At 35.5% G+C, this 25,548-nt stretch overlaps 1 protein-coding gene across 6 annotated transcripts in view; it reads left to right on the top strand.

Annotated features, from left to right (window-relative positions):
• Positions 1–25,548, top strand: part of DACH1 (dachshund family transcription factor 1) — a 359,570-nt gene that overhangs the window by 314,368 nt on the left and 19,654 nt on the right. For 4 of the 6 annotated variants that reach the window (XM_061995471.1, XM_061995461.1, XM_061995442.1 and 1 more), the window contains 3 exons: positions 5,461–5,608; positions 8,930–9,073; positions 9,542–9,610. In XM_061995471.1, coding sequence (XP_061851455.1) covers positions 5,461–5,608; positions 8,930–9,073; positions 9,542–9,610 — 361 coding nt within the window. Of the gene's footprint in view, positions 1–5,460; positions 5,609–8,929; positions 9,074–9,541; positions 9,611–13,476; positions 13,544–25,548 lie in introns of all 6 variants that reach the window. The other 2 variants (XM_061995480.1, XM_061995451.1) reach the window with 1 other exon arrangement.

Here is a 25,548-nt window from a genome sequence, read left to right as displayed (position 1 = left end):
TTCTCCATAAATACTGAAACAAAAATACTATGTTGAATCATTTGTACATTTAGAGAGGGAATGTTAACAAGTAACAGTACCTAGAACAGTCAATGATTGACTGTTAGCTGTTAGCTGAGGACTGCTAAAATGCAAATAATAAACTGTAACAAATTATAATTAAGCAAATACACATATAAAATAAAGAAATGAAATTGGGGACTTATTTTCTTATTCAGATGTATGTCTGCACGTGTAAAAAGAAGAGAAAATAAATTTCCCGAAAGAGCTTAAATTAAGTGTTATATATATATATTCCCAATGTATATTTATTGTTTTCTTCCAGATTAAGTTCTGGAAGTCTGTGCAGCTGCAGGGAGGTTGAAGGGTGATGGAAGGTGGGTCACAGCAAAGTGCTGTGTGGGTGCTACTGAGAAGGCTAAAGATATTTCCATACCCCTTACATAAATCCACCTTTTTGAATCATGGCCCAATTATGCCAAAGTACATTACAGCCACAAGCCTTCATGATACTGCAATATTCTTGGGTAATAATAAGAATCTTCTAAGCATTCAGAGTCTGAATCTTTACTATCCCCCAGCTGAATTTCCATTGCTATGGAAGGTATGAATTAGTTGCACCCTGATAGCTGTATTTTTCTGTCAAGACTCTTATTGTATTGACACAATCTTGTTGCTAAGTATTTTTAAAGAAATATGTAAAATAAGTTACAAGTATTCCATTGATATTAATAAAAGAAATGCATGATTACAAAGAAAATTCCCCTATGAAAACAAAGCAAACTACTGACTTTATTGCTGTGAGTCTCCTGCACTGTTACCATCTACAGCTAAATACACAAGAGAAAAATACTACAAACACTGGATAAAGTAAAAATTGCAGGCTTGCTTTATGTTATTTTATTTATCTACTGCTAAAATTCAAGAGAATGATTTTCTTTTTCTCAAAAAATACTAATGGAAAAATGACATTTCCACTTGTGCAATGTGCCTTTACCTGTAACAGAGATACTCAATCTGAGATAACAGAAGAATTTCTTTGTACAGTCATCTGTAGAGATAGTCAAGCTTACCTTGCTTATGTTACTAAGTCAGTAGTCACTTACAAATAGCAAATATTCAAAAATTCACCTCTCCTGTGAAGTTAAGTAAAAATGTATTTATTGATTTTTTTTTGCAAGCATTTGAAACCTAGATATGTTTAATACTAAGAGCATATAAATTATATAATATTTCCTGATTAAGAAAGAAGTAATTTTATTTCAAAGTATTCTCACCATGAATAACTAGTATTGCAAAAAGAAACCCCAGAGCTAACAAACCTCTGGAAGCTGGGAGGTTTGAGTAGGAAAGCTTCACTTTGTTCTTGCCTTGTTCTTCTGGTTTTCTTTTCTGACTCATTCTGGGCAGTCTTTGGAAGCAGGGTATGATCTCCACTGTAGTTGACTGGACTAGCACTTTGGTGTCACATTAACTGTGTAGCTAAATTATCTTAGGTGGATACACTGCATATGTAGGTAGAAGGAGAAGGAGCTTCTATATATATTTCCCTCCAGCCCTCCCAAAATAGGCAGCACATTATTTGCACTTTTTTGAAAGTAATGATGAGTAATGCTGGCCTTAAGGCTGAGTTGAAGTTCAACACATATTTAATTTTTATAGGATCAGTAGACTGTCTTAACATGATGGTGGCTTTGGATATATCAGAGAATGGGAAGAACCATCAACCATATATCAACTTTTTATTTAGGAAATTTCAGAAGAATTTATCAATGGAAAATACTAAACAAGTGCATGAAATTAAACAAAACAAATCAGAATGATCTATAAATCTCCAAGGGGAAAATGTCCATTTTTTACATTATATTGAAGTAAAAAAAATAATGAACAGTGACACAGAGGAGAAGGATGGCATGCCATGTTTAAAGCCTGGCTCCAGATAGAGCCATGCTGTATTAAAAATGAATCTGGAACCTGAGCATGTTCACTGCAATTATCATTATCCAGCCTCCATAACATCTGACCTTCCCTAAAGGGAAATATTTTCTTTTTGTTAATGTCCTGTGTTGCACTGCATTTCCCATTGTCATTGGCAGCATATTGATTTAATATCAGGTTAGAGGATTAGCCATAGCAAATACAAGTTGGACATACTGCATTTTGTATAATCTTTTACAGCTGATCCACTGGGAGAATTAATAGAATTTCATGCAACTCTGAAATTGCTATTCCTGTTCCAAGGGGCACTGATGATGATTTTTAGATGCTGTACTTTTTAGTTGTTTTTCTCACCCCCTTCTGCACTGAATACAGGGAGATATTGAATGTTTCCAGTATTTTTACATTAGGGCTGTCATTGGCAGCAACAGCACTTTTGCATATGCATCAGTTTGGCTCTATTGCAGACTTTTTTTTTAACATTGGACGCCCACTGATGTGCACTGATTTAACTTCTAAAAATGAAACTTAATTTTGTGTAGCTTATAAGTAGTCCCTAGTGCATCTTGGCTCCAAAAAGCTAATATTTTTCAGTCATAATCAACAGCAATAGGTAATGTATTACCGTTAGCTATGGTAGCAGCAAGTATAAAAAAAGGGGAAGGTTGGGTAGGAAGGGTGGTGTAGAAATTCCATACAAAAAGTGATAGGCTTTTAGCAGCTTCATACTTCGCAGCAATTCTTAATATGAAATTACACACATCAGTGTTAAACTCTAGCATTATTCTCCATGTTTATTCATAATGATTGTTTCATATTTAGAGAACACCAAAATGTTGTGTTTTGTCAGCCAAGGACAATAATAGTTTAATAGTAATTTATTTTAAACTGCTACTGATAATACAACCAATCAACACATTAAGTGGTGCCAACATTGGCATCTTGCTAAATAATCTCTAGGCTTTGCACTGAGAGTACATCTTTCAAAGATAAGTCAACAAGAGCAATCAGAGCAGAAAATTAGAATTTGGTATCTTAGAATTAAAAAACAGCTAAACTAAAGTTTTAATTGGGGTGATCTAAAAGGGCACTTGATGTAATGATCTCTTTCATTTGTTACTAATTGTTTGTTCCTGATGAAGAAGAAACATGTACATGGATGTAGTTGAATTGAGTAAAGATGGCAGTTGCTTTAGCAGCTCAATATTACTGTTAAACAAGATGGATTGTAAGAATTTGAGAGGAGAGTATTTGCAGCTTTAGACTTGCTTGACAATGCACTTTTCATCAACAAATACTTTTCATATCATTTCACTTGATCTGGTTTATTAGTGGTTTGAGTGAATCACGTGTTCCAGTAAGTGACAAATTGGAGGCGATTAAAATATTCTAGAGTTTAAATGTAAGTCAGAAACGGGTATTGATAAATAACTCCTGCTTCAGTTTCTAGCTGTTTCAAATGCATCCCAGATAGAAAACATAGTTTATGATGGTGGTAAATGTAGGAGAATATAGCAGGAGAAGGGAACAGAATTTAGGTGAGTATTAACTTTGTAAAAAAATAAATTGAAAAGACTTTACAAATACTAGAAGTTGTATTTTACTTTGCATATGTCTGTAGAGCTTTATGTGGTTTTCTTTAGCACTCACCCCTGTTTAACATTCAACACAAAATAGCTTTGTGTTTTAGCTATTTTAGAATAGCATTTGGTTCTTTTAAAGAAAACTGCTAAAACTTTAAACGTGTTTGTAAGTACGTTTGTTGTATTACCATTGTTAGATATTTTCAGTTGTGGTTCTATACTTCTATAGTGTATATATTTTGGTGACCATCCGGGCCTTGCAATTGGAAAGTGTTGAGTTCTTTCAGCTTCTATGGGCTCTAATAGATTGAGTTGTAATAGATCTGCAAAGCATGAAGCTCTGAATGAGACAACACTTGAAGCTACAATTTAGTTAAGAATAAGGATGAAGAGCACTGAAAATAACAAGCTCTAAAAACAGACTTAAAATTTGATGGACACAAATTTCAAAGCACGGATTAACATGGGAAAGACTAGTGGGATAAATGTGCAGACTAACAGTCATGAAAATGCTTTTTCAGTTTCTCAAGTATCATCATGCCGGCTTCTTTTTCCATTCTTTTTTGGAGATATTTCGAACACTTTTAGTGGGAAAAAAAAACACAACACAAAATCCAATTTAGAGAGTATGTCTCAGGGGTGAGGAAGATTTCTTGGGAGTTGGGGGACATGATTTCATGTTTGTAGTGTGGTTGTTCTGAAACTGGGTCTTGAGTATGAACCTTTTATCTGTTAGCTCAATGCTTCCCTTGGAGAGCTACTGGGGAGTACTCTTCAGTCTCTCTTGTTGGCATTGTTTTCCTTTATATCAGTAATTAAATCTCTGTTGGGTCAAAATATCTACAGTTAAGTTGTCAGGAGACTTGCCTCGGATACAGAAGAGATAGGTTCATATCCATGGAGGTTCGTATATTCATATCCATGCTTAATTATCTACTCTATTATGATAGCTTCAAGAGGAGAGATTCAGGTGTAGACCTAAGAGCCTGGTGGCCAGACTTCTGGAAAATGGAAATGGAAAACTTTCGTCTGACCACGTTAATTTATTTCAATTCCTTTTCTCCTCCTCTTTTTCATACCCTATCTCAGTGTCCTGACTATCTTTTTATTAGCTATGCCAGGATCTTCCTGTGTCCTTGCAAAAAAAGAAGGAGCTGTGAAGTTTAAATTCTCACGAGAAGTTGACAGTAGGCTGAATCATTATTTCAAATAATTATTTCCTGATGCAATAACAACAACAAAAAAATAGAGTTTATCCTAGGTCAAGAAACTGAGAGATTACGTTTTGTTCTCTACTGTGAGATAAAAATTGTACAAGGTCAGGGAATGGATTTTTTAAAACAGAAGTATCTTCCTGCTTTGTGACTATCCTCTGCTTAGCATACCAATAACCCTGTCTTCCTTGGAAACGATATGAAATATGAAAATATTTGAAAATAATAGTAACAACTCTAAGGAGCAAAATGACAAGCCTTTAAAACAATCTTTCTGTCTTTGGCAATTTCCATTGGCTTGAGTTGTACTAGAGATTGAAGTTGCAGCTCTGTGGATGATGTGTTTGTGAGACTGCCAATCTTTTTCAGTGGGACAGCTTTTTGTTCTGGTCACAGACAAGTTCCTGGTGCAGGCTTGTCTCTTTTATCTCTTAAAAAGAATAAACTTATCCCCGTAATTTTTGCACATTAGTCACATGCACAGTCAAAGGTGAGTTTGTGTTTTCTGAGAAAAACCTGACTCCCTTATTTAACAGATTTTTGCTCACCTGTAAAATAAATTCCTGTAAAAAATTGTTGTTGATAATTGGGAGGCTTTGATCCATTAACAGGATTACTTCATTTGTAAAATTTCACATGACTAATCAAGGAAAACAAAGAAAGTTATTTACTGTGTCAGGTGTTCTAACATTTTTCAAACATTATCCAACTTTATCTTTGAACAGGGTCTACTAAAGGTTGCTATAGACAATGCCAGAGCTCAAGAGAAACAGGTCCAACTGGAAAAGACAGAGCTGAAGATGGAGCTCTTCAGGGAACGAGAACTGAGGGAAACACTTGAAAAACAGTTGGCTGTGGAGCAGAAGAACAGAGGTATCTTAATTAAGCAGACATAAACATCTTGTACTTTATTTCCTTAGGAAACTTACTTTTTATCAAACACCTGTATTTGATCAAAACCTTTATCCCTTACCTCATGTTGTGTCCAGGCTGATTACAATGCAGGAAATTTTACAACCTGTCTGATTCTGCATAGGATCTTCAAGCGATTTAGAATACGGACCTTCCTTTTTCTCACTGTTTTTCTTGAATGTTACTTGTTACATCGTTAATACATAACACAATTATAAATCCCATGCGTGCTGTTATGGACTTTAGCATTTGTGATCACATTGAAAAAGGATCGCTACTTAAAGATAATATTTGTATCAAATTTAAGAATATGCAATGTTTTAAGAACTCTCATCTCTGTTCCTATGTGCTAGGGTCGTGTTTTTTATATTTAGGCAAACAGTATGTAATAAATAAGATAATAGTAATATATAAGCCCTTAATAATGCATAGTAAATCAAACACATAGAAGGAACAGTTAAGGTTCTTCTTAATAAGTCAGTAGCATTAGTACCATCAACCTACTTTAGAACATAAACATGTTAAAGATTTTTAAATAATTTAATCAATGGTAAAGGTAAGGCAGGTTACAGGGATTTGCATTAACTGTCTGCATTACAAGCATGTTGACATCTTTCTTTATGGATCCTTTTTTTCCTGTACACCTCTATCTTGTCCTTTAATAGTGTCTTAATTACTTTGGAAGGGACAGTGAACCTCGGGCTCACTTGATGTTGAGCACAGATCATGACAAGTCAGATAGGTATTTTTACAGGGCTAGATATGTAACTTTCTGGGAAACAACTAAACAGGGAATCCCAAGAACACTTGGATTCACAAGTGTTATCATTATACCTTTAACTAACATGCCAGCTGTCAGTACATAGTGTAATCCTGCTCCATGTCTTGACCCATTAAAGGGTAGACTGTCACATCATTAATTTCCCTTTTTTAAACTTTTGACAATACATTGGTAAAGACAATTACTATTAGCAGTTCTTCAATGTATCACCCCTTTTTTCCACAACTGGCTTATTTTTCCCGGTACAGCTGCATTAATACTTTTAAAGTAGTATTGTAAAAGACCTTGGTTATTCTTCACATCCTTCTCCTCTGTGTCTCACAACAACTACAATATATATTTCGTTTTAGAGTTAGGCAACCAAATGTGCAATATGAAAGTTTGGGGAAACCCATCTGACCTTACCTGAGTTTTACCATCTAAAAGTTAAGCACCCCATTGAAGTTAATAGAAATTCTCTTCCTCATCAACGAAGAAAGAGATTTGTATCTCTTTTTTGCAGGTAGGAAGATAGGGTCAATTACACTGTGAAGAATTCTTTCTCTTCCTTTTAACTCCAGAGAGAATTTAGTTGACTAGGCTGATCTAGACACATGGTTTTTAAGTAGTTAAATTAAGCAAAAAGATTTTCCCTCAAAGTTGTATGTCAGGAAAGAGTATGGGATATTTTCTTAGTTTGTGCAGAGTACTGAAATAATTGACAAACGTATTTTCAGCATGATGTATTAACTGGGTTTTTTTATGATGATATTGCACTGGTAAAAGAGGCAGACCAAAAAGGAATGGGTTTGAACACTTAATAGTGGTATGCAGCAAAGCAATTATAATGGGGTTGACTACTTCTGATACTGCAGTACAAACGAATGGAAAGTAATGGTTTGTTCTTCAAAATGAACAGATCCAAATAGGAGAGGAAAAGATTGTAATTATTGTGGGAATTTACTCCTCAATTGAAAGTAGAAAAATTCATAGGAAGCTTTACCTACTATTAGTTTTCCAGATAGCAAGTATCGTGTCTTAAAGAGAGTTTCCCATGTCTTGAATGAGCAAGATGGGTGAAGTGTATCGTATCTCTGTTACAAGATACCATATACAAAACATTCAATACACTTAAAAGTTACAAAATAGAAACACAAGTCACGGTGTCACAGACAAGTAGAAATCCATTAGGTGTGTGAGATCTTCAGCATTAGGCCACACCTGTCTTTTACTTGCTTTGTTAACACAAGGCAATTATCTTTTTTCTTTTGTGAATATATCTGAATATTTCTGCCATGTTTTGGAACACTAAATTCACTATATGTTCTACAGAGCTGCTTATTTACTGTACTATTTCCTTCCTTGTTTGTAAATATTCCAATTAGTGATTCTTAAGGCTGTAGGATGTGTTTCATCAACTGGTGAAAGTAGGATAATATCTCTTCTGTGAGCAGCTACACAGTAAGGGCTTGCTAATTCTGACTCTGACTGCTATAGTCACATCCACAATGTGTCAGCCATGATGACATTTTAATTCAGAAAGCAACATATGTTTCCTTCTCACTTATTGCAATCACTTTCAAAGTACTTATAATGAAAACATTAAAACCATGCAATGATTCAAAATGTATTTAGTTTAGCCTTTGTATAGATACTAGATGTTCTTTGATAGTATAAGCTAATTAGCCTGTAAAGTAATTGGTACTATACAAAATGAGAAAGAACCAAAATTCCAAGGTCTTGGATGTAAATTATGTAGCTATTCTGACTACAGGATATGAACTTATTTTCATTTTGTATCTGAATAGTTATGTATAGCAACACAAAATGTCCAAGATACCCCCAAATTGTTTTTTCTTAGCATATAAAGTAAATAGTGATAACAATGATAGTTCCTTTTACAAATTTCCTTATTTGAGTTTTGTGAAAGGTACTACCACCACAGACTACTGGAAATGGGGAGTTTTAACTGCTGGAAGTAAATTTTTGTTTAGCAGGATAGGGGCTGACCATTTCCTGCAGGCCAGGCACCCAAGCAGCTGGATCTCCCTCTTGTGGGAAGAAAAGCTGCAGGCAGGCAGGCAGCCAGGAACTTCATCACTATGTATATCCTAACTGTATGCTATCGGCAGTAACAAAATGATGGGCCTAATCCGAAAAAAAAACACCTTACTTCCACAGACAGAGACTTGTCTAGGTCAGGTGATGCAAAAAGTACATTTCATGGTTGGTACCAGTGTTTTCTGATTTGGACATTTACAGTTTCTCATCTGTTTATTAATAAAAAAGCCCCAAACACATATATTAATATTGCATACAGTTTTCAATACCATGACATAGAACAGTAGCTCTTCCAGTATCCCAGTGTGATTCCAGCAAATTTCACGTTATTTGAATTGATGTTGTGTAATTAATCGATTTATATTAACTGTTGCAGCTGTGCTTCTCGGGATTCTTAATAGGTAATCATGTAGCCAAGTTTCATATCCAAATCTGAGTACACTGATTTTCTTTTTTTCTAGCAATAATTCAGAAGAGGCTAAAGAAGGAAAAGAAGGCGAAGAGGAAATTGCAGGAGGCTCTTGAATTTGAGACTAAACGACGGGAACAAGCAGAACAAACACTGAAACAGGCAGCTTCAACAGATAGTCTCAGGGTCCTAAATGGTAAGAAGCCAATTTTTGCCTCTGTGTCATTAACTTCCAATTTAAGTGCCAAAAGAAGCTTGTTATTTTGAAAATTTGTAACGTGATGGGAGAGGAAAAAGAAAATCTCTTTTCTTTCCTTCATTCAAATGGTATCTCTTTCTTTATTATTTTGTTTCTTTATATAGTATGTGCAAATAAACTCACTGGAGAGAATGTTCAAACTAGGACAACTTTATATTATTAGCTTGAGAAGTCAATTTCTTTATTCTTCTTCTGTTTCTCCCTCCCATTTATGCTTGAAAAATCTATTGCTCATTAATCTTCCTAGTCTAACAAAAAATTGTCCTGGCCTCTAGTCATTGTTCAACATTAAAAAAACTGACAAAGGTTGATTGTATTGTAATTCAGCATTGGAGTAACAGGTTGTAAAAAGGGCTATAAGAATCAAATGAAATATGTGTCAGTCTTACCTTTCTATGTTTCTAGACTCTCTGACCCCAGAGATAGAAGCTGACCGCAGCGGGGGCAGAACAGATGCTGAAAGGACAATACAAGGTAGGAATTTGCAAAAGGCTATAAATCTAGATCTTGCTATATGAGTTTTTCCTCAGCTTTAGACTGCTATTCAAGCATGTAGCCTACCATCTGGGCCACATCAAAACAAGTTCAAACAAGGTCAAGTTCATCTTGCTTGTTTATAAGAGAGAATACATTCTGTGCTGATAGATTTTCTTTAAATTAATAGGTCATTTCTGTTTATACAGAGCAATTACAGAGGAATAATTAATTTGAAGCAATATTGAGTGGAAACTCAGACATGCTGAATGCAGTTTTCGTGAATACGTATCGTTAGATTTGAGATAATGTTTTTAAAGCTATATTTCAAACATTTTAAGTCTTTTAACTGTACAAATAGCTAAACCTAATGTGTAACATTCAAGGCAAGATGAGAATTTCATAGCTCACATTCAGCAGCAGTTACATAAAGGTGTGTTTCAATAAGCTACCCTATTAGTGATAAATAAACTGTTTATTCCCTTCTTGGATTTTTCATTTACCACATTCCATTATTTACATTTTAATAAAACAAATCTGCTGAGTAAATTTATACATGAAATAAATGGAGAGCCATATTACTTCCCCTATGAATCTAAATGTATGTATATATTGCAGACACCAAGGTATTAGTAAAGAGCAAAATTTTAAGATAGTATTTATAATGTCTTCTCTAGTCAGCAGGCTAAATCTACCTACATGAATACTAAACAGTAAAAATAGCATTTGTTTTCAATTGTAAATGAAGGTGCATTTTTCAGAGGCAAGCTTAAAATTAGCTCCAGTAATCACTCTCAATTGCCTTTATTTTGCATTTTGAAGTCAATCATCTTAACAGTATCATTTGACATCTTCTTTGTGTTATTTAATCACATTTTCTAACTCCTAAAGAGTTGTTACTGGTGTGCACAAGGAGCCTGTAACAACAGAATAAAAAGTCAACAAGCTTTTAAAGTATTGAGCACATAAACAAATACAAAAGAGGCAATAAGTTCTTATGAAAGACAAGCACATATATATGAACGAAAACAAATAGCTTTAAAGCAAGTTATGTCTGCAAAGTCAATAACTCGGAAGTTGGAATATGCCAGATTAAACGTTGCCTGGGAAGCTGGTTCATGTTATGAGGTTTGTTATTGCAGAATCCTGATTTCCTTCCCATAAAATATAGACTTTATTCAAAGCACCATTTGACATAATTTGTTTGGATGATAACAATCCAGTCATTATGTCATTTTGTTATTTTATTTGGTACAGATTTCTAATTTCTTGGGAGACCATTCCTTGGGAATCACCAGAGTACCTGAGCTCTTTGCAAACATTAATTACTTTATCTTCAGAGCATTCATGCAAGGAAGTGAAGTTTGGAGTTTTCCAACTTGAAAGCTGGGAAACAGAGTCATAGACAATTTGCTTAACTTTCAAGTATCAAGGACCTAATTTTTCAGGATACTTTGCATTTTTGGCAAATGTATTTAGTGCAGTCAAATAATTGTTCCTGTTGAATTTAGTTTTGGTTATGGGCTGAGATACCAAGCTGGATATTTATAATATGAACAACACATAGTTACTGAGTATTTTGGAACTACATGTTCTGAAGAACTTACCTCAAACTACATAGGAAATCAATTTCAGTGTTTTAACTATGAGTATCCTTTCTTTTCCAGCTATCCTCTGCCTATTTATGCTCATTTCATATATTTCCATTTCCATTCGCCACAAGCAAAATTAACGATTTACAGGCAACATTCTCAGTAATGATGACTTTCCTTGGTTCATCTGTCCAAGGTGGTCCAGGTTAAAAAAAAATCCAGTGGTGATTATTTAATTGAAGACTGGACCACGATATATTCTGATCATGATATTGGATCACATTGCAAAGGCAACCTTAATTCTGACATTTCCTGACTCTACTTTGCAGTCTTAACATATAATTAAAACAGGCTGAGTGGAGTTTTTTTAAGCAAAAGGATAAAAGAAGCAGAAATAGAGTTGTCATTTCTCATGGTTTAATATATTCAGCTTACTTGTCATACAACAGTTTAGAACTTTTAGTTCTGACACAATATGGAACCCTATAACACAAATATAACTGTAGGAGCTTATTGTCATTATACTATTATAAGGTGACAGATTTCAGAAATAGTTCAAGAAATAGCTGACAAGTAATGCTAAGCATCAGGACTCTTTAAGTTCAATATTGGAAGGAGGATTCCCTTTTACCATAAAATCCCTTTTCTCTGTGTCCCCCCCATTAGCACATATCCCTGTGTCTCTGTTCCAGTTAATCCTAGTTTCTTCCTACTCACTCAAATCCCAGCTTTTGTCAGCAGCTGACCTCACTCTTTCTTTGCTCTGCATTACATTGTGTTTCTTTTTCCCTAACTTCACTTTCTTTCAGCATTCTCTTCTGAACTCATTTCTTTAATTACAAAGTCTTTCTCTGTCAGTGACCTCCAGGCCCCTGTCTCTGTCTTCACTTTCCTGTTGCACCCTCCTCTTGTCCAGCCATTGCAAGAGCTCCCCATTAACCAGCTTTTCCTGTTTGTTACCACATCTCTGCTTCCTCCCACCTGACCATCAAGCTCACACTTCATTCTGCTTTCAGTAAACATTCTGTTTCTTCTGCATCTGCTTGGATATCGGGGAGGGAAGCGCTGAGAGCATTCTGTTCTTTCAATATTTAGGATGACAATTGTTTGCAGGAATGAGGAGAAAGTGTTGCAGGAAAGGAACTGCTTCATTCCTGCAACACCAGGATAAAGCATGCTCAGTACGCTTCCTGGGGAATTTAGCTGCAAAAAACTACCAAAGCTTTCCAATGGGTGAAGCTGGGGCTTTTCCATCACTTTTTTGAATTTTCATTGGGGCAACAAAAATCATGACATTCCAATTTTGCAAAATTTCAGTTATGCCCTTACATTTTATCTGGAAATTGTATATTGTATACTCCAGCATACACTATAGAATAACGTAGTATTATTGTTCTAAATATTATAGAATATACAATACAGATTATACTAAGTATATAATACTATCTCTTTCATGTGTCCGGTTCTGGGAAAAATACTTAATAGGGAAATAATTATGCCTTTCTTATTCCTCTCAAAAATACATCTGTATCCCGATATCAAAGCAGGTATGGGATAATAGTCTTGTTATTCACAATCTTTAATTTTTTTCAACTTACTGTATTAAGCATGTTATACAGTTCCATAACTAAGCAAACAAAGATAGGAAAGCTGCAGCATTCTGCAGGGAAGTGAAATAATTGAAATAAAACGTGCAATTTCAGCATTTAAGAAAACATTACACAAGGATATCATAATTAAAAGTCAAGATTTTATCTACTATTTAGTGTAAATGAAATGATACTTGTCAACTTGAAGTTTTGTTTAATGTTGATATTTTTAACTATCACTTTTGTGAATAAGGAATAGCATTCATTTAAGTGTAAAAGATAATTGCATTTTTCAGTAAGAGAGGTATCTTCTGTGCAATTTGTCACGTAGCAGTCATTCGGATTTCCTTTTAGTTCATGTAAAGTCTTTTGTAAAATGAGAGAGATAATAAAAAGAAGTTTTAACATGAGATTATAAGAAGAAGCAATACAGGATATTTTAGGGCTGAGTTTGGCAGTTTTTGTATATTGAGTAGATAACAGTTTGCTGGAATATCCATAAAATGCTAGCAAATATTAATAAATAACCTAATTATGGGTCTCAGACTTACTTAAATATATTTTTTAACAGACAGTTACTAAGTTATTAGGAACTGGTGTAGACACTGGTTTGAAATGTTTTCTTTCTTGCTTCTGTTTAAAATAATAATAAAGCAGATTATCCTCTTCTCCATACATATTGTAGGTTCACTAGATGCCTATGCCTAGCTCCCAATCCGGTTTCCCAAGACCCCCTCATCCCACACAAAAAGGTACCATGCAAAGATAATGTTTTACTTTTATATACTGTTTTGTTATCAGACCTCTTACTAAGAACTAGAACACTGACATTTACTGCTGCTCTTACTTTCTTATTTCCATTTACTTCTTTTTCCTCACCTTGTTATTTACCATGTATTTACCTGCCTACATTATTAATTTTTCTTTTCCTCTATAAGTTCTACATTCTCAATTTTCTGTCTTCTAGTAGACTCCCTCCTCGGTCATGTACATTCATCTTTGGTTCATTTAACCACCACTTCCTTTACATACTATCTAAACTCTTCTAAAAATGTTCTACTTCTGCACTGTCTTCCCCATTGACCATTCTTTTCGTATGGTGTCCCTGTCATGTCTTATTTTTCCCAAATTGCTCTCAAATTGTTTTGTGCTTTTCTCTCAAAGCTATCTTGATAAGAATAGGAACCTTAATCAAATTTTCTGTCTCTCTCATGCTGCTATTTTCTTTGCCTTCTCCATTTCTTTCCTGTTTTCAAGCGATTGCCTTAACCTGTACCTTTTCTACTTTCTTCCAATTAATTTCCAAGTTCTACATGACATCATTCCAGCTGCTTCTGAAACCAGCTCCATCATTTTCCGCTGGCAATCTGTTCTGAACACCCTGTTCAGTTCCCATGAATTCTCAGACCCATCTTTTTCTTGTCTCAAATGTCTGTGTTCCAAGAGACACTTTGCCCTTTGCATGTCCTCAAAGTTTTCCTGTCCTACTCTTTCAGTTTTTCCTTAACTATGCATTCTCCTCTAATGAATATTTTTCTTCCTTTTGCCCATCAATCGAAATTTCATACTTCAGTTCCTTATTCTGTTGCAGCTTTTTTTCCTTCTAGCACATTATCAGCCTTTCACCAACAGTCTGTTATTTTACTCTCCCTATCCCTTAGCAAAATGAATTTATGCTTTCCAAGCCCTTTCCCTCTGACTCTTTCTTCTGACCTTCTTCTACTTCTCTTCTTCTTCTGTAGACTTGTATTAACAGTTCAGTTAAGTGTAATTTCAAGTGGCTTCAGATGACGCTTTCCTGGTGTAAGAAAAAGGGCCACTCAGCTACCATGCACATAGAAGATTCCAGAGTCATCTCTCTTTTTCCCTCCCAGAAAGTACAAGGCAGGAAATGTAGATGTTGAGCAAATCCAGGAGTAGAGAAAGCAAGCAACTGCAACTCAACACACTGACTACATAGTCCTTAATGAAATTACTTGTCAGGCATTTGAAGGCTACTGAGGAAGAGCAAGAAGGAAATTATGATTTAAGTTTGCCCATACCAAGAACTCAGTGTGTGCATTTTACTGCCAAAGTAAATCTGCCCTGCAGCTGCCCTTCACATTAATAAAAATTGCTTCAATACAGCTTCAGTCATTTGCCTGAAAACCTAACCTAAATTGGTTTCTGCGTAGGTTTGAAACTTATTTAATCTGTTTTTCAACAGGCCAAATCAGTGTAATAATCTCAGTAAATGATAGTCCTTGATTCTTTTTTGCTACACTTGTGTTTGAAAGATAGCTACGTGAAAGACTTCCACATTGAGAAGGTATTTTGGTGGTTCTGTGAAGCTTGTGCACAGTTCCATTTCTGATGTATAAATCTTGGACAAAGGCATATGGAATTGTGTGATGATATTTCTTATGAGATCAAAAACTTTATTGGAAAAGGCCATTATCAAGGCTGTAAAGTCAAGCATTCCAAAATTAGGAAATGGTAGAATTAAGGTTGTCTTCCGTCCTTTTGTTCAATCGTCTTTGTGTATGCATCATGATATAATCTTTAATTATATGATTAGATACTGTATTTTTCACAGTACCCTGTCTCATTCAGTGCAAAGGACAAAGATGTAGTTAAATAAATGGATATCTATCCAATATTTTCTTTATCTTCAGTGCTCAATATGTGTTCTCATGCTTTATATAATACTTGCTTCATATATAATACTTTCATCATTAGATATCATACTTTACAGAAGAGTTGTGAATGACTATCTCAATTTCTTTCATATGTTAAATCTTAATTTTGTAATTTACTAAGAGTTTTGTGTTTTGCTTCACCATTTGAATAACGTCTTAGGTAACCATTTCCTATGGTTTTCTTTTTAACAAGTAAACTACAAAGTCAGAAATTTCACTGTGAAATGACATCTGAAAACCTTCTGGACTTGAATCTTTAGATTCACAATGATAAAGCTGACAAAGTAACTGCTAAACAGTAATACTTTATTTAGAGTAGTGTGATCTAAAGAACGACCGTTTTGCCATAGGAGTGTTACAGATATTCGCTGAGGTAAAGACAGACAATCTTGGGATACATTTCATGCTCTTGGGCATAGGATATTCCTTTTATTTTTCTTGCAACCTGCATCACTTTTAAGAGTGTCTCCATCAAGCTTTCTTATCATTGTTTCTTTCTCATCTCTGGACTTCCTATCAGTCCTAATACCCATTTCCAAATTTAATAATCTGTTTCTAGCCTCTTTTTTGTCTTATCTTTCAGTACAAGTTTGTATTTATGTTCAGTCGTAATTACAATCTCTAATTTTAACTTCTTATATCTAATATCCTTATTAATCAAGATCTAGACATCTCCAGATAACTATCTCACAATACTCTGTATACCACATATCCAGTTACTTGTCAAGATTTCTCCCTCTAAGAGACTTCAGATGACTTTAACTGACTTTCTGGCCCTCTCTATATTCTGTCCCCCATCTTTCCTTCTGTCCTCAGCCACTGAGTCCTGTTCTTGTCTAGTCAGTCCAAATCACTTGGTCACCCAACTTCAGTCTTAAGTCAACCATTTCTTATTCCTAGTTTCCCTTCAGTCTTCCAGTGCCTTGGTTTCTATGTTTCTGTCTGTGTGTCTAACCAGTCTCAGCCACTCCCCCAGTAACATTTTCTGTAATTATTTCCAGTTCTAACTCCATCAGACTTCTTGTCCTGATTTCTCTAAATCTTAATATTTATATGGGTTGTTACTCATTTATTATCACATGGGACTTCTAGCTTAAAGGTACTTGTGTTCAGTATAGAGCCAGGATTCTCAGAAGGGTTTATCGTGTTGTTTCCAGAATGAAAATCCTTTTTTACTTTCTCATGTCACACTCCTCTGCCGACCCTATTCAACACTGTTTTAGCTTCCACTGCATGTTTACTTTCCCATTTTCTTTCCACCTTTGTTTCAACTTCCCCCTCCCCAAATAAATTTACTTCTGAATATCCCTAATTTTTCGTTATATGCCACTGCTTTGACCTGTGAGGCAATGTGTGTGTATGATCTGGAGATATATGTCTGCTGGTTGACCAGGTGTCTGACTAGGAGGTACATGGATTCTGAGGGATCGGTGACAAGCTAGGAGATACACATTTTCTGCTGGACATCTTGTTGCTGACTCTTGGCAGCTGGGCAAATCAAACATTACATGATGCTTCTCAGCAGCTGATGGGCCAAACAAATGGTTTTTCAAGCTGCAAGAGACCCACGGCCCACCTGTTGTGCAGGCCTGCTATAAAGGTTGAACATTTCAGCAGGGAAAAGAAGTCAGGAGCTGGAAACAAAGCTGTCAGAAGCCTGGAAAGCAAAGGGATTTTTTTTTCTAGATATATTGAATAACTGCCCAAGGAAACATCTGCTACTTAGCTAGGCTGTTTATGGAAACAAACGGCTGACTATTCTAGACCCATGGAAATATATGAAGCAGCAGTGAATGAAACAGTGGAGTGGAGGGGTTTTTTGAGATCTAATTTTTAGACCACTTAGACCATTATTCCATTAGGCCAGACTGAAAGACAAAAAAAAAAAAAAGAAAAATAACCTAATAATTGCCATTTAGTTTGTCAAGGAAAAGTTGGGTTTTTTCTGCTTACAAGATAAAAAACAGTTGTAAGGTCTGTCTGTGTTTGTGAAATACCACGTGTTGTGAGGGTGTGACTTTCAGCAGTCTGACAGATAGATATTGTATTTCCCTTTTTAACTGATTATCAGCTTTCTTCTGTAAGTTTTCCATTCTTTAAGTTTCTGAAGACCACTGGCTTCAACCTCTACAACTTTGGTTAACTGCAGGCATAAGACAGGACCGTCTCTAATGTAACTGCCCTCCTTAGGGTTATTATAGCACCTCTAGGTAAGAGCGGTGATCTGGGATACCAGAAAAGTGTGAAAAAGACAGCAAAATGGAGCAAAGCTGTTGTAGTGACCCACTAGGGAGTGATGTCTGCTGTCTTGTTATTGATCCTTCTCTGCATGCCAGTGTCAAAGAAATTGATGCATTGGTGAAAATGTATGCACATGCACTGTTGAGTTTTACAAGCTGAAGGGCAGTGTGTTTTCTGCATTGCGCTCCTCTTTTGTCATTCTTAATGCTGAAAAAAAATAATTTCAGACCGAGCTGTTAAAGGGGGGAAACTGTTAGAAGTTTACTGTCTCTCAGTGACATTTAGTGAAGCAGCTTTACTAACTCCCTTTGTTTAGTCCACCCAATTCTGTTTTATTTTCGTTTTCTTCCTAAAATATTTGCTGGTTAAACATTGTTCAGATTTGCAGTAACACAAATTTGTAATGCTTCATTTTCCTTCTGATTAGTGCCTTAAACTTCAGATGCTTTTTGACTGCAGTGAGTAGAGCCTTGTATTAATGTCAGGGTCATGTACTTATTATTCATCTCTACAGTGCTATGCACTTCAATGAAATTATATACATAATAATAAATAACAACATTAATCTTTCTGTACCACCTTGAATTTCATTATTGTTGCAGAAGGTGTATGTCTGAAAATAGGTTCTCTAATTTTTATATCTTTTAGAGAGAGCAGGTATCTCTCCTTGTACACCAATTTAAATATTTTATTTCCCCTAAGAAGAGTAAGCCTTACTAGCTTTGCCGTCTCACAAGTTTTAAATTTTGCTGATTTTTTAAAATTAAAATTTAAATTTAAATTACTAATTTAAATTAATTTTACTGATTTTTTGACTTGACAGACAATCCAGTATAGTTCTGATTTTAAACCTACGTTGTACATTAGGCATTTAAGATGTCTTTTGCTAGTTTTTTTGTCCTTTACTGTTGAAATATGAATACTCATTGAGGAAACATACAGTGAATATGTGTTTTGTTTCATATTTCCTTGACCATGAATAAATATTGAAATTATCTTACAATGCATGGAAAACAAACAGTAATGTTTCCTATCCCCCTGCCCAGGAGTCCAGCACTTTGTCAGGTTTTCAACCCAAGCTAATCAATGAAAGACATCATTGATTAACTTAAACAGAAGGCAGTATTGATTGCAGGCAGTAACCTATAAATAGACGATTGTTTCATAGTGTTCATAGGTCATTGTTAGCTACACCTTTAAACTTGAAGGTACATAATCCTGTTGTCAGTTACCCAAAAAGCAAAGGAAGGGCATAGAGTTAATAAACAGTTGCATATATGTTGCAAAGTATTCCTGTAGAGCCCTCTGATTCAACATTTACACGTACAGAAACTTTTTCATATTTTCTTTAAAATTGCAATCTATTGCAATTAACATCTCATTTTATAGCTGTATATATACAAAGCTGCTGGAAATTAAATATGTTCATGGTTTTTCTACTGAGATGAATGATTAATCAATCAGAGACTTTCTTCCAACAGAGTACTTTAGTGCACTTTTAAAGCAACTATGTGTAAAATTAATGACTAAGCATGAACAGAGTCAAGTGGAAGAATTCAGGACAGTAAGAATATTAAATAAAACACATTGTGCACTGAAGAGGCTATGAAGATTTTATACCAAATTGTTTAGACTTGTTTCATTTTTGTTCATCTTTTACTCCCTCCCTCTTCCATGTTCATGTTATTCAAAGAGGAAAGGATAGAATGAATGCATTTTACCTTACGTTTGTAAGGTCACCCACCTTGTTCATCCACCTTGCTGTCTGGGAAGAATGGACACTACAAGCCACCATCCTACCTACTTAGGTTTCTCATAAGTATTCTATTCCCTTTGTCTTCTTCCTCAGAAGGTAACTGAAACCAGAACAGTCTGGTAAACCTTATGTTTCTAGCATAGTCTCCTCATCTGAAAAACAAATAACTTCTTCTCTTCTAGAGAAAGAACTAGAAGACTTTTTTTTCTTTAAACCAGGACAGAAAATTTATTAAAACAGCAACATTACCTCCAAGGAAGGAGACTCCACAACCCCTCTGGGCAGCCTGTGCCAGGGCTCCCTCACCCTCACAGTGAAATAGTTTTTTCTTATATTTAAGTGGAACTTTTTGTGTTCCAGCTTCATCCCATTACCCTTTGTCCTCTTGCTAGATACCATAGAAAAAAGAGATGTCTCAGCCTCCTGACACCCACCATTTAGATATTTGTAAATGTTAATAAGATCCCCCGTCAGTCTCCTCTTTTCTAGACTAAACAGCCCCAGTTCCCGCAGCCTTTCCTCATATGAAAGATGTTCCAGTCCCCTGATCATCTTGGTGGCCCTGTACTCGACTCTCTCCAGAAGTTCTGTGTCCCTCTTGAGCTGAGGAGCCCAGAACTGGACACAGTACTCCAGATGAGACCTCACCAGGGCAGAGTAGAGGAGGAGAAGAACCTCTCTCGACCTGCTGGCCACACTCTTCTTGATGCATGCCATTGGCCTTCTTCCATCTGGACAGGTTCCTATGCGACCTGATCTAGGTGAACCTGCTTCTGCAGGGAGGTTGGACTAGATGATCTCTAAAGGTCCCTTCCAACCCCTAGCATTCTATAATTCTATGATTCTGTGATTTCAGAGAAATGTTATTTCTGTAGCCTATCATGAAACAGATTTTTAAAGAATGGATTTCATGCTCATTCATACCTGAAGTATAATCTGCTTCTTTAGCTGGGGAGCAAAATATCATGACTCTGTTTATCACTTTGCCTCTACACTGTGTAGAGAGCTGTCTCTTTCTGGTTTTTTCCTCCTCAACCACATTTACTACTCCTTAGACAAGTGCTGCGAAATAGCTTGGTGTCAGCTGTAATGTCTATCAGAACGAGGATTGTTTCTTGGTATTCAGTTTTTAAACTACTACAGAGATTAAAAAAAGATCTGATGTTTCTATATCTGTTATTATTAGTGTTGCATTCTTCTATGAAATCATTAAGGCTTCACCATCAACAGACTCAAAATATTTAATTGTTCGAGATTTTTTAAACAGTTGTGCTTCTCATGTTGTTACTTGTCCTGTGAAACAGGAGGGAGACAGCTCTTATGCCAGAATAACAGTAATAATTTTTAGTTCTGCTAAAAGTATGGTGCTTTAGAGAACTACTAGTACAAACTGGTAGCTGCTAAGTTACTTTATCCACTTAGCATACGTGGGAGGAAATCCATTAGACAAGGAGATACGTGTCTTCTTCCTGAAAAGTACTACAGCACGGGTAGGTAAAAAGAAACATCAAATCCAGATTAGATTTCAAATCTTTAATTTCAATTTCATTCAGATTTAAAACATTAAATATGAACAGTGACCATCATGTTCAGCAACTGTTTTTGAGTTGTCAGCCATTGCCTGCATCAAAAAGGAAAAGAAAATTTCTTAGCAAGCCATGTGAGCTAGTCTACCAAGTAAGGTCATCATCAATTTCCCCTCTCATCCCTGCATGTCTGAAACAAGATTTCCAGACAGAAGTTAAGGTGTTGCTATTGTAATGTTAGTTTTTACACTGTTTAAAAATTATTTGGTTTTCCACAAGTAGGTTACTAGTGCGGTCTGAGATGCTCCAAGGTATAGATTTAACTCTATATAATTATGCCTATGGAAGATCCAGACTTTTCTGGAGCAGCACCTGGAAGTCACACAGGACAGAGAAGTTTGACTCAAATCACATCAGATTTTGAATCAAGTGCTTTTTGCTCATTCAGAACACCTTTGAAAAAATTCATTCTTGGGTTATATTAAATGGAAATATATAGCTTATTACATGTTTTGAATAAAAAGATATTTATTACTATGTTAATTCCAAAGGGAAGGCCTGTGCCACTCTTCTTCTAGCATTTTTAGTGGAAACACACAAACATTCATGAGATTATGTCTCTAGACCTTGCTTTCCTGTTACCTATGGACTAACTTCTGTTTTATGTAGCATTTCACGGAGATATGAAGATGTAAGCTGTGGAAAAAAAAGTGATTGTCATTTTTTTTTAAAGAAGTCCAAACCCCTGACTTTCAAAAAGATAGGATTTTTGGGCTGAATGTGATTTAGCCACCATTTGGTCAAGAAAGGGCCCTGTTTATGCCAGTCCAGAACTTTTTTTCATGTGCCTTATAATCATAGAGTCATAGAATCATTTACTTTGTTAATAAGAAATCACAAATTTTGTAAATCTACCAAAAATTCACTGGCCCACGGTCTCTTAAATTGCTTATTTTCTGAATATTCTTCCTCTATTACGATAAGTTTTAGAATTAGTTTAGAATACATTTTAGAATACATATATATTTATTTGTTTACTTGCTTGTTTATTTTCCCGGTTCTAGTTTGCAGTCTTGTGGTCTGTCTCAGATAAATTCTTTTCAGCTGTGTCCAGAGTAACGGGAAAGCTGGTAGGAATGTTATCCTTGCAATATCTGAACAACTTTGCAGTCTTTGATGGATTTATCTTCACATCAGGAAATACTCCTGTGATGCAGAACAAAGCAATTATCTTTATATCAGAGAGGGGATGTTGGAAATCTGCGGTAGATCAGGGAATGAACTTAAATCTTGCAAGAGCTAAAATTTTTATTCTGCCCTTCATGTTTTTGCCCTCCCTTTTATATGTTCCTTCATGCTTTCTCATAGTGTAGACATATGGAAAACTAGATGGAATTTACTCACTTCAATATTGGTGGTAGAATTTATGTCCCAAAAATTCATGCTAACAGAATACACATAACACATCATCTGCTCTTGCTCTGCACTTGCGCAAACTGATGGCTGACCTCTGTGAATATCAAGGTAGTGACGAAGTGCACCTGGTGTGAGTGTTTTCAAGTCTTCGTTAGACATAGCTTTGAAAATATAATGTATATTGCCTAGCATTATTTCATTATTACTTGATTTGGTATGATTGCCTTTTACATATCAAGTTGGCCTTATGTGTTCAGCTTTTATAAAAAAGATCTGACATGAACTCTAGTTTCTGTTAGTTCTACATAAACATAACCAATTTGGTAAAATAATGATGTTTAAAAGGTTTGAAGCTAGACTAAAGTAAAGGGGAATGGATTGAATTGAATTTATGTCCATTCTGTCAGCTTCCTAACCCCAAAACTCCACTGAATTTCTTTCTTCAGCTTCCTGGTATACAGACAGGTTCAATACCAGTTGTATTTTTATACACGTAGAAGTGAAGATAAACCAGGATCAGTTTTCTGTACTTCAGGAGCTGAAGACTAAAGATGCATGCATTACTACGTCTTTTCCTTTCAATGATTTGGCTAAAAAGACAAAGAATATGTAACATTAAATTAAATCTGAGTAATCAAATGCAAATATATCCCTGAGTAGTCTATGGCAACAGCAAGAAGGAAAGGAATTGCCAGTCATTTAATATGAAAGAGTATTGAATGCATTTCTTCTATGAGTTAAACCCATCTCACACCAGCAATGATCACAGATCACAAATCACAGAATCTTAAGGGTTGGAAGAGAAGGGTATCTAGTGCACCCCCCCTGCCAGAGCAGGCCACCTAGAGTAGGTCACACAGGAACTCATCCAGGTGGGTTTTGAATGTCCCCAGAGAAGGATACTCAACAACCCATCTGGGAAGCCTGTTCCAGTGCTCCCCCACCCTAGCAGTGAAGAACTTCTTCATAGTATTCATTCAATTTCTTGATATGATCATCTCTACCTATATCCCCTACTACTATCCCCATTTATGACCAAGATAAACAAAAATTAGAAAAGGAATGTAGCCAAGTAATGTAATTTCCCTCAAAGCTTTATGCATATATTTTCTGAGATGAGATGATCACAGTGAGATGTTAGCAATTGTATTGGTAAATGACTTCATTGTCACATATGGGAGAAGTTATTCATTTTCATGAACCTGATCACAGTCCCAATGCAGGTGCTCTTCCGTATCTCAGGTCTTTCTGTCAAGTTCATTTATAAATCCAGATTTCAAGCCTGAAGAAATTGTAGAGTGTTAGTATTATGAACTTTACATGAGGATCTTAACAGTGGAGAGCATAGAAAAAATACTATGAGGATGCTTATTTGGAAGCCTCACTCCAATTTGAAGTGTTTTGATAGCAAGTAATGCATGAGGTAAAGGGTAAGGCAAAACCTTTCAAGCACTATGTTTCCAGCTGTTACAAGAGAAGAGCCAGTGAAGGAATTAAAAAGAAGTGACAATTCAAAGAGGCAGACTAGGAAAATATTTTTGACATATGAGTTTGTTTATACAACTCAGATGGAAGTAAGCTTTAGTAGGTAAGATACGAGGAGAAACGGCATACAAATTTACAGCTAGAAAGGATAGGAAATGAGGGGCTGAGACTTTTTAAATTTAAAGTCTCTTGCATTGAAAAGGCAGAAGCAACAAACAGACCTTGATTTTAAACTGACAGACAAGATTAAAAGAGTGGTTCATAGTGACTAATAGAAGTAGTAGTGAGGAAGAGGAGGAAGCCTCTGAAGGAGTGACAGACCTGTTTTCCCAACCTGAGATTGTCAATGCAGCTAAATATTTACACAGAGAATCAGGAAAGCAGACTTAAGTTTTAGGCTGGACAGGAGGGAATGGACTTGGAATATGAAGGCGTATGTCAGTTCTCAACGCTGGATTTCTATTTGTGGATTAGACTACTCAGACACAAAGCATGGAGAAGGAGACAATGGGAGGAAGAATGCATCCCTGAGAATCTAAAACTGAAAGTCGAGGAAGAAGCCAAAAAGATCAAACTGATAAAGAAGTTAGTCATGTGAATGAAGCATAAGAAGATCCTAGCAAAGAGAGAATGATATTTGAATACCAAAAACTTTTCATCAAAGGCTAGCCTACAAGAGTCTAGGAGATTTGAAAGACTTGTCTAGGAAGAAATCATTAAAGACAGCTACACTTAGTAAAAGTTTGCTAAAGAAAACTGACTAGCAAAAGAATTGATGGTCAGGGTCCTTCCCAGCACTTTACTAGTATTAGCCGTTCATCCCTGTATTTAACTGACACTTAGCAAATACATGTTAAAAAATAAATGAGTATTCATAGAATAGGAAAAGTTTGTAGGTTCTAACTTAAAGTTGAACTCGTTCATTACATTTTCTCCTATCAATAGCCCTGAAGATAGGATTTTCTTTATACCAAACCATTACAATGTGAATTCAAGAAATTTTCTTTGATATTTTTGTTAAACTTCTGTGGTAGTTGCGCTTGAGAATTTTCGTAATGGTAGCAATCATCTGTCAAAAACATTGAGCTAAGCATGGCCCCTTTTTTCCTCCCCTTATTATATTTAAAGAGAAAAATCTCAATTTCTGTCAGATGCTGTAGAAACTGAAAGAAGAAATAAATTAAATCATTGCACTCTATGATTCCAGATTAAAGGTATATATACAGCCAAACTTTCAAAGGGAGGAGGTGCCTTCAATTTTAACTTGGTAAACAGCTGCAGGTGTACCACCTACAGGGGGAAAAAAAGTTCAACATTTTTAGTGGGCCACACAGTGTTGCTTTATCTTTAATTCTGCAACAAGCTCAGAAATTTGGAGTATAAGTGAGCAAATATTCTTGAGGGAGCTTTAACAGCCTGTTTTTGGGAAGAGTACCAGCAAGTGATTTTCACTGCTTGTAGAAAAACTGATTTGGACTATTATAAGTGTTTAGAATGAGAGCAACTGAAAATCTACCTCTATATATTTCTCCAATAAATACATATGTATTCACATTATAGAAAAAAAAATTCTTTTATGTTGCCACATTTGGAGCAAATATCATAAACTCTTTTGATAAGCAATCTTTTACTGTATTAGCTTAAGCTACAGAACA

The sequence above is a fragment of the Colius striatus genome, chromosome 1 (genome assembly GCF_028858725.1).
Source record: "Colius striatus isolate bColStr4 chromosome 1, bColStr4.1.hap1, whole genome shotgun sequence".
In the NCBI taxonomy this organism is placed as follows: domain Eukaryota; kingdom Metazoa; phylum Chordata; class Aves; order Coliiformes; family Coliidae; genus Colius; species Colius striatus.
The sequence above is the reverse complement of the archived record's forward strand: the minus strand, read 5'-3'. Positions and strand labels throughout refer to the sequence as shown.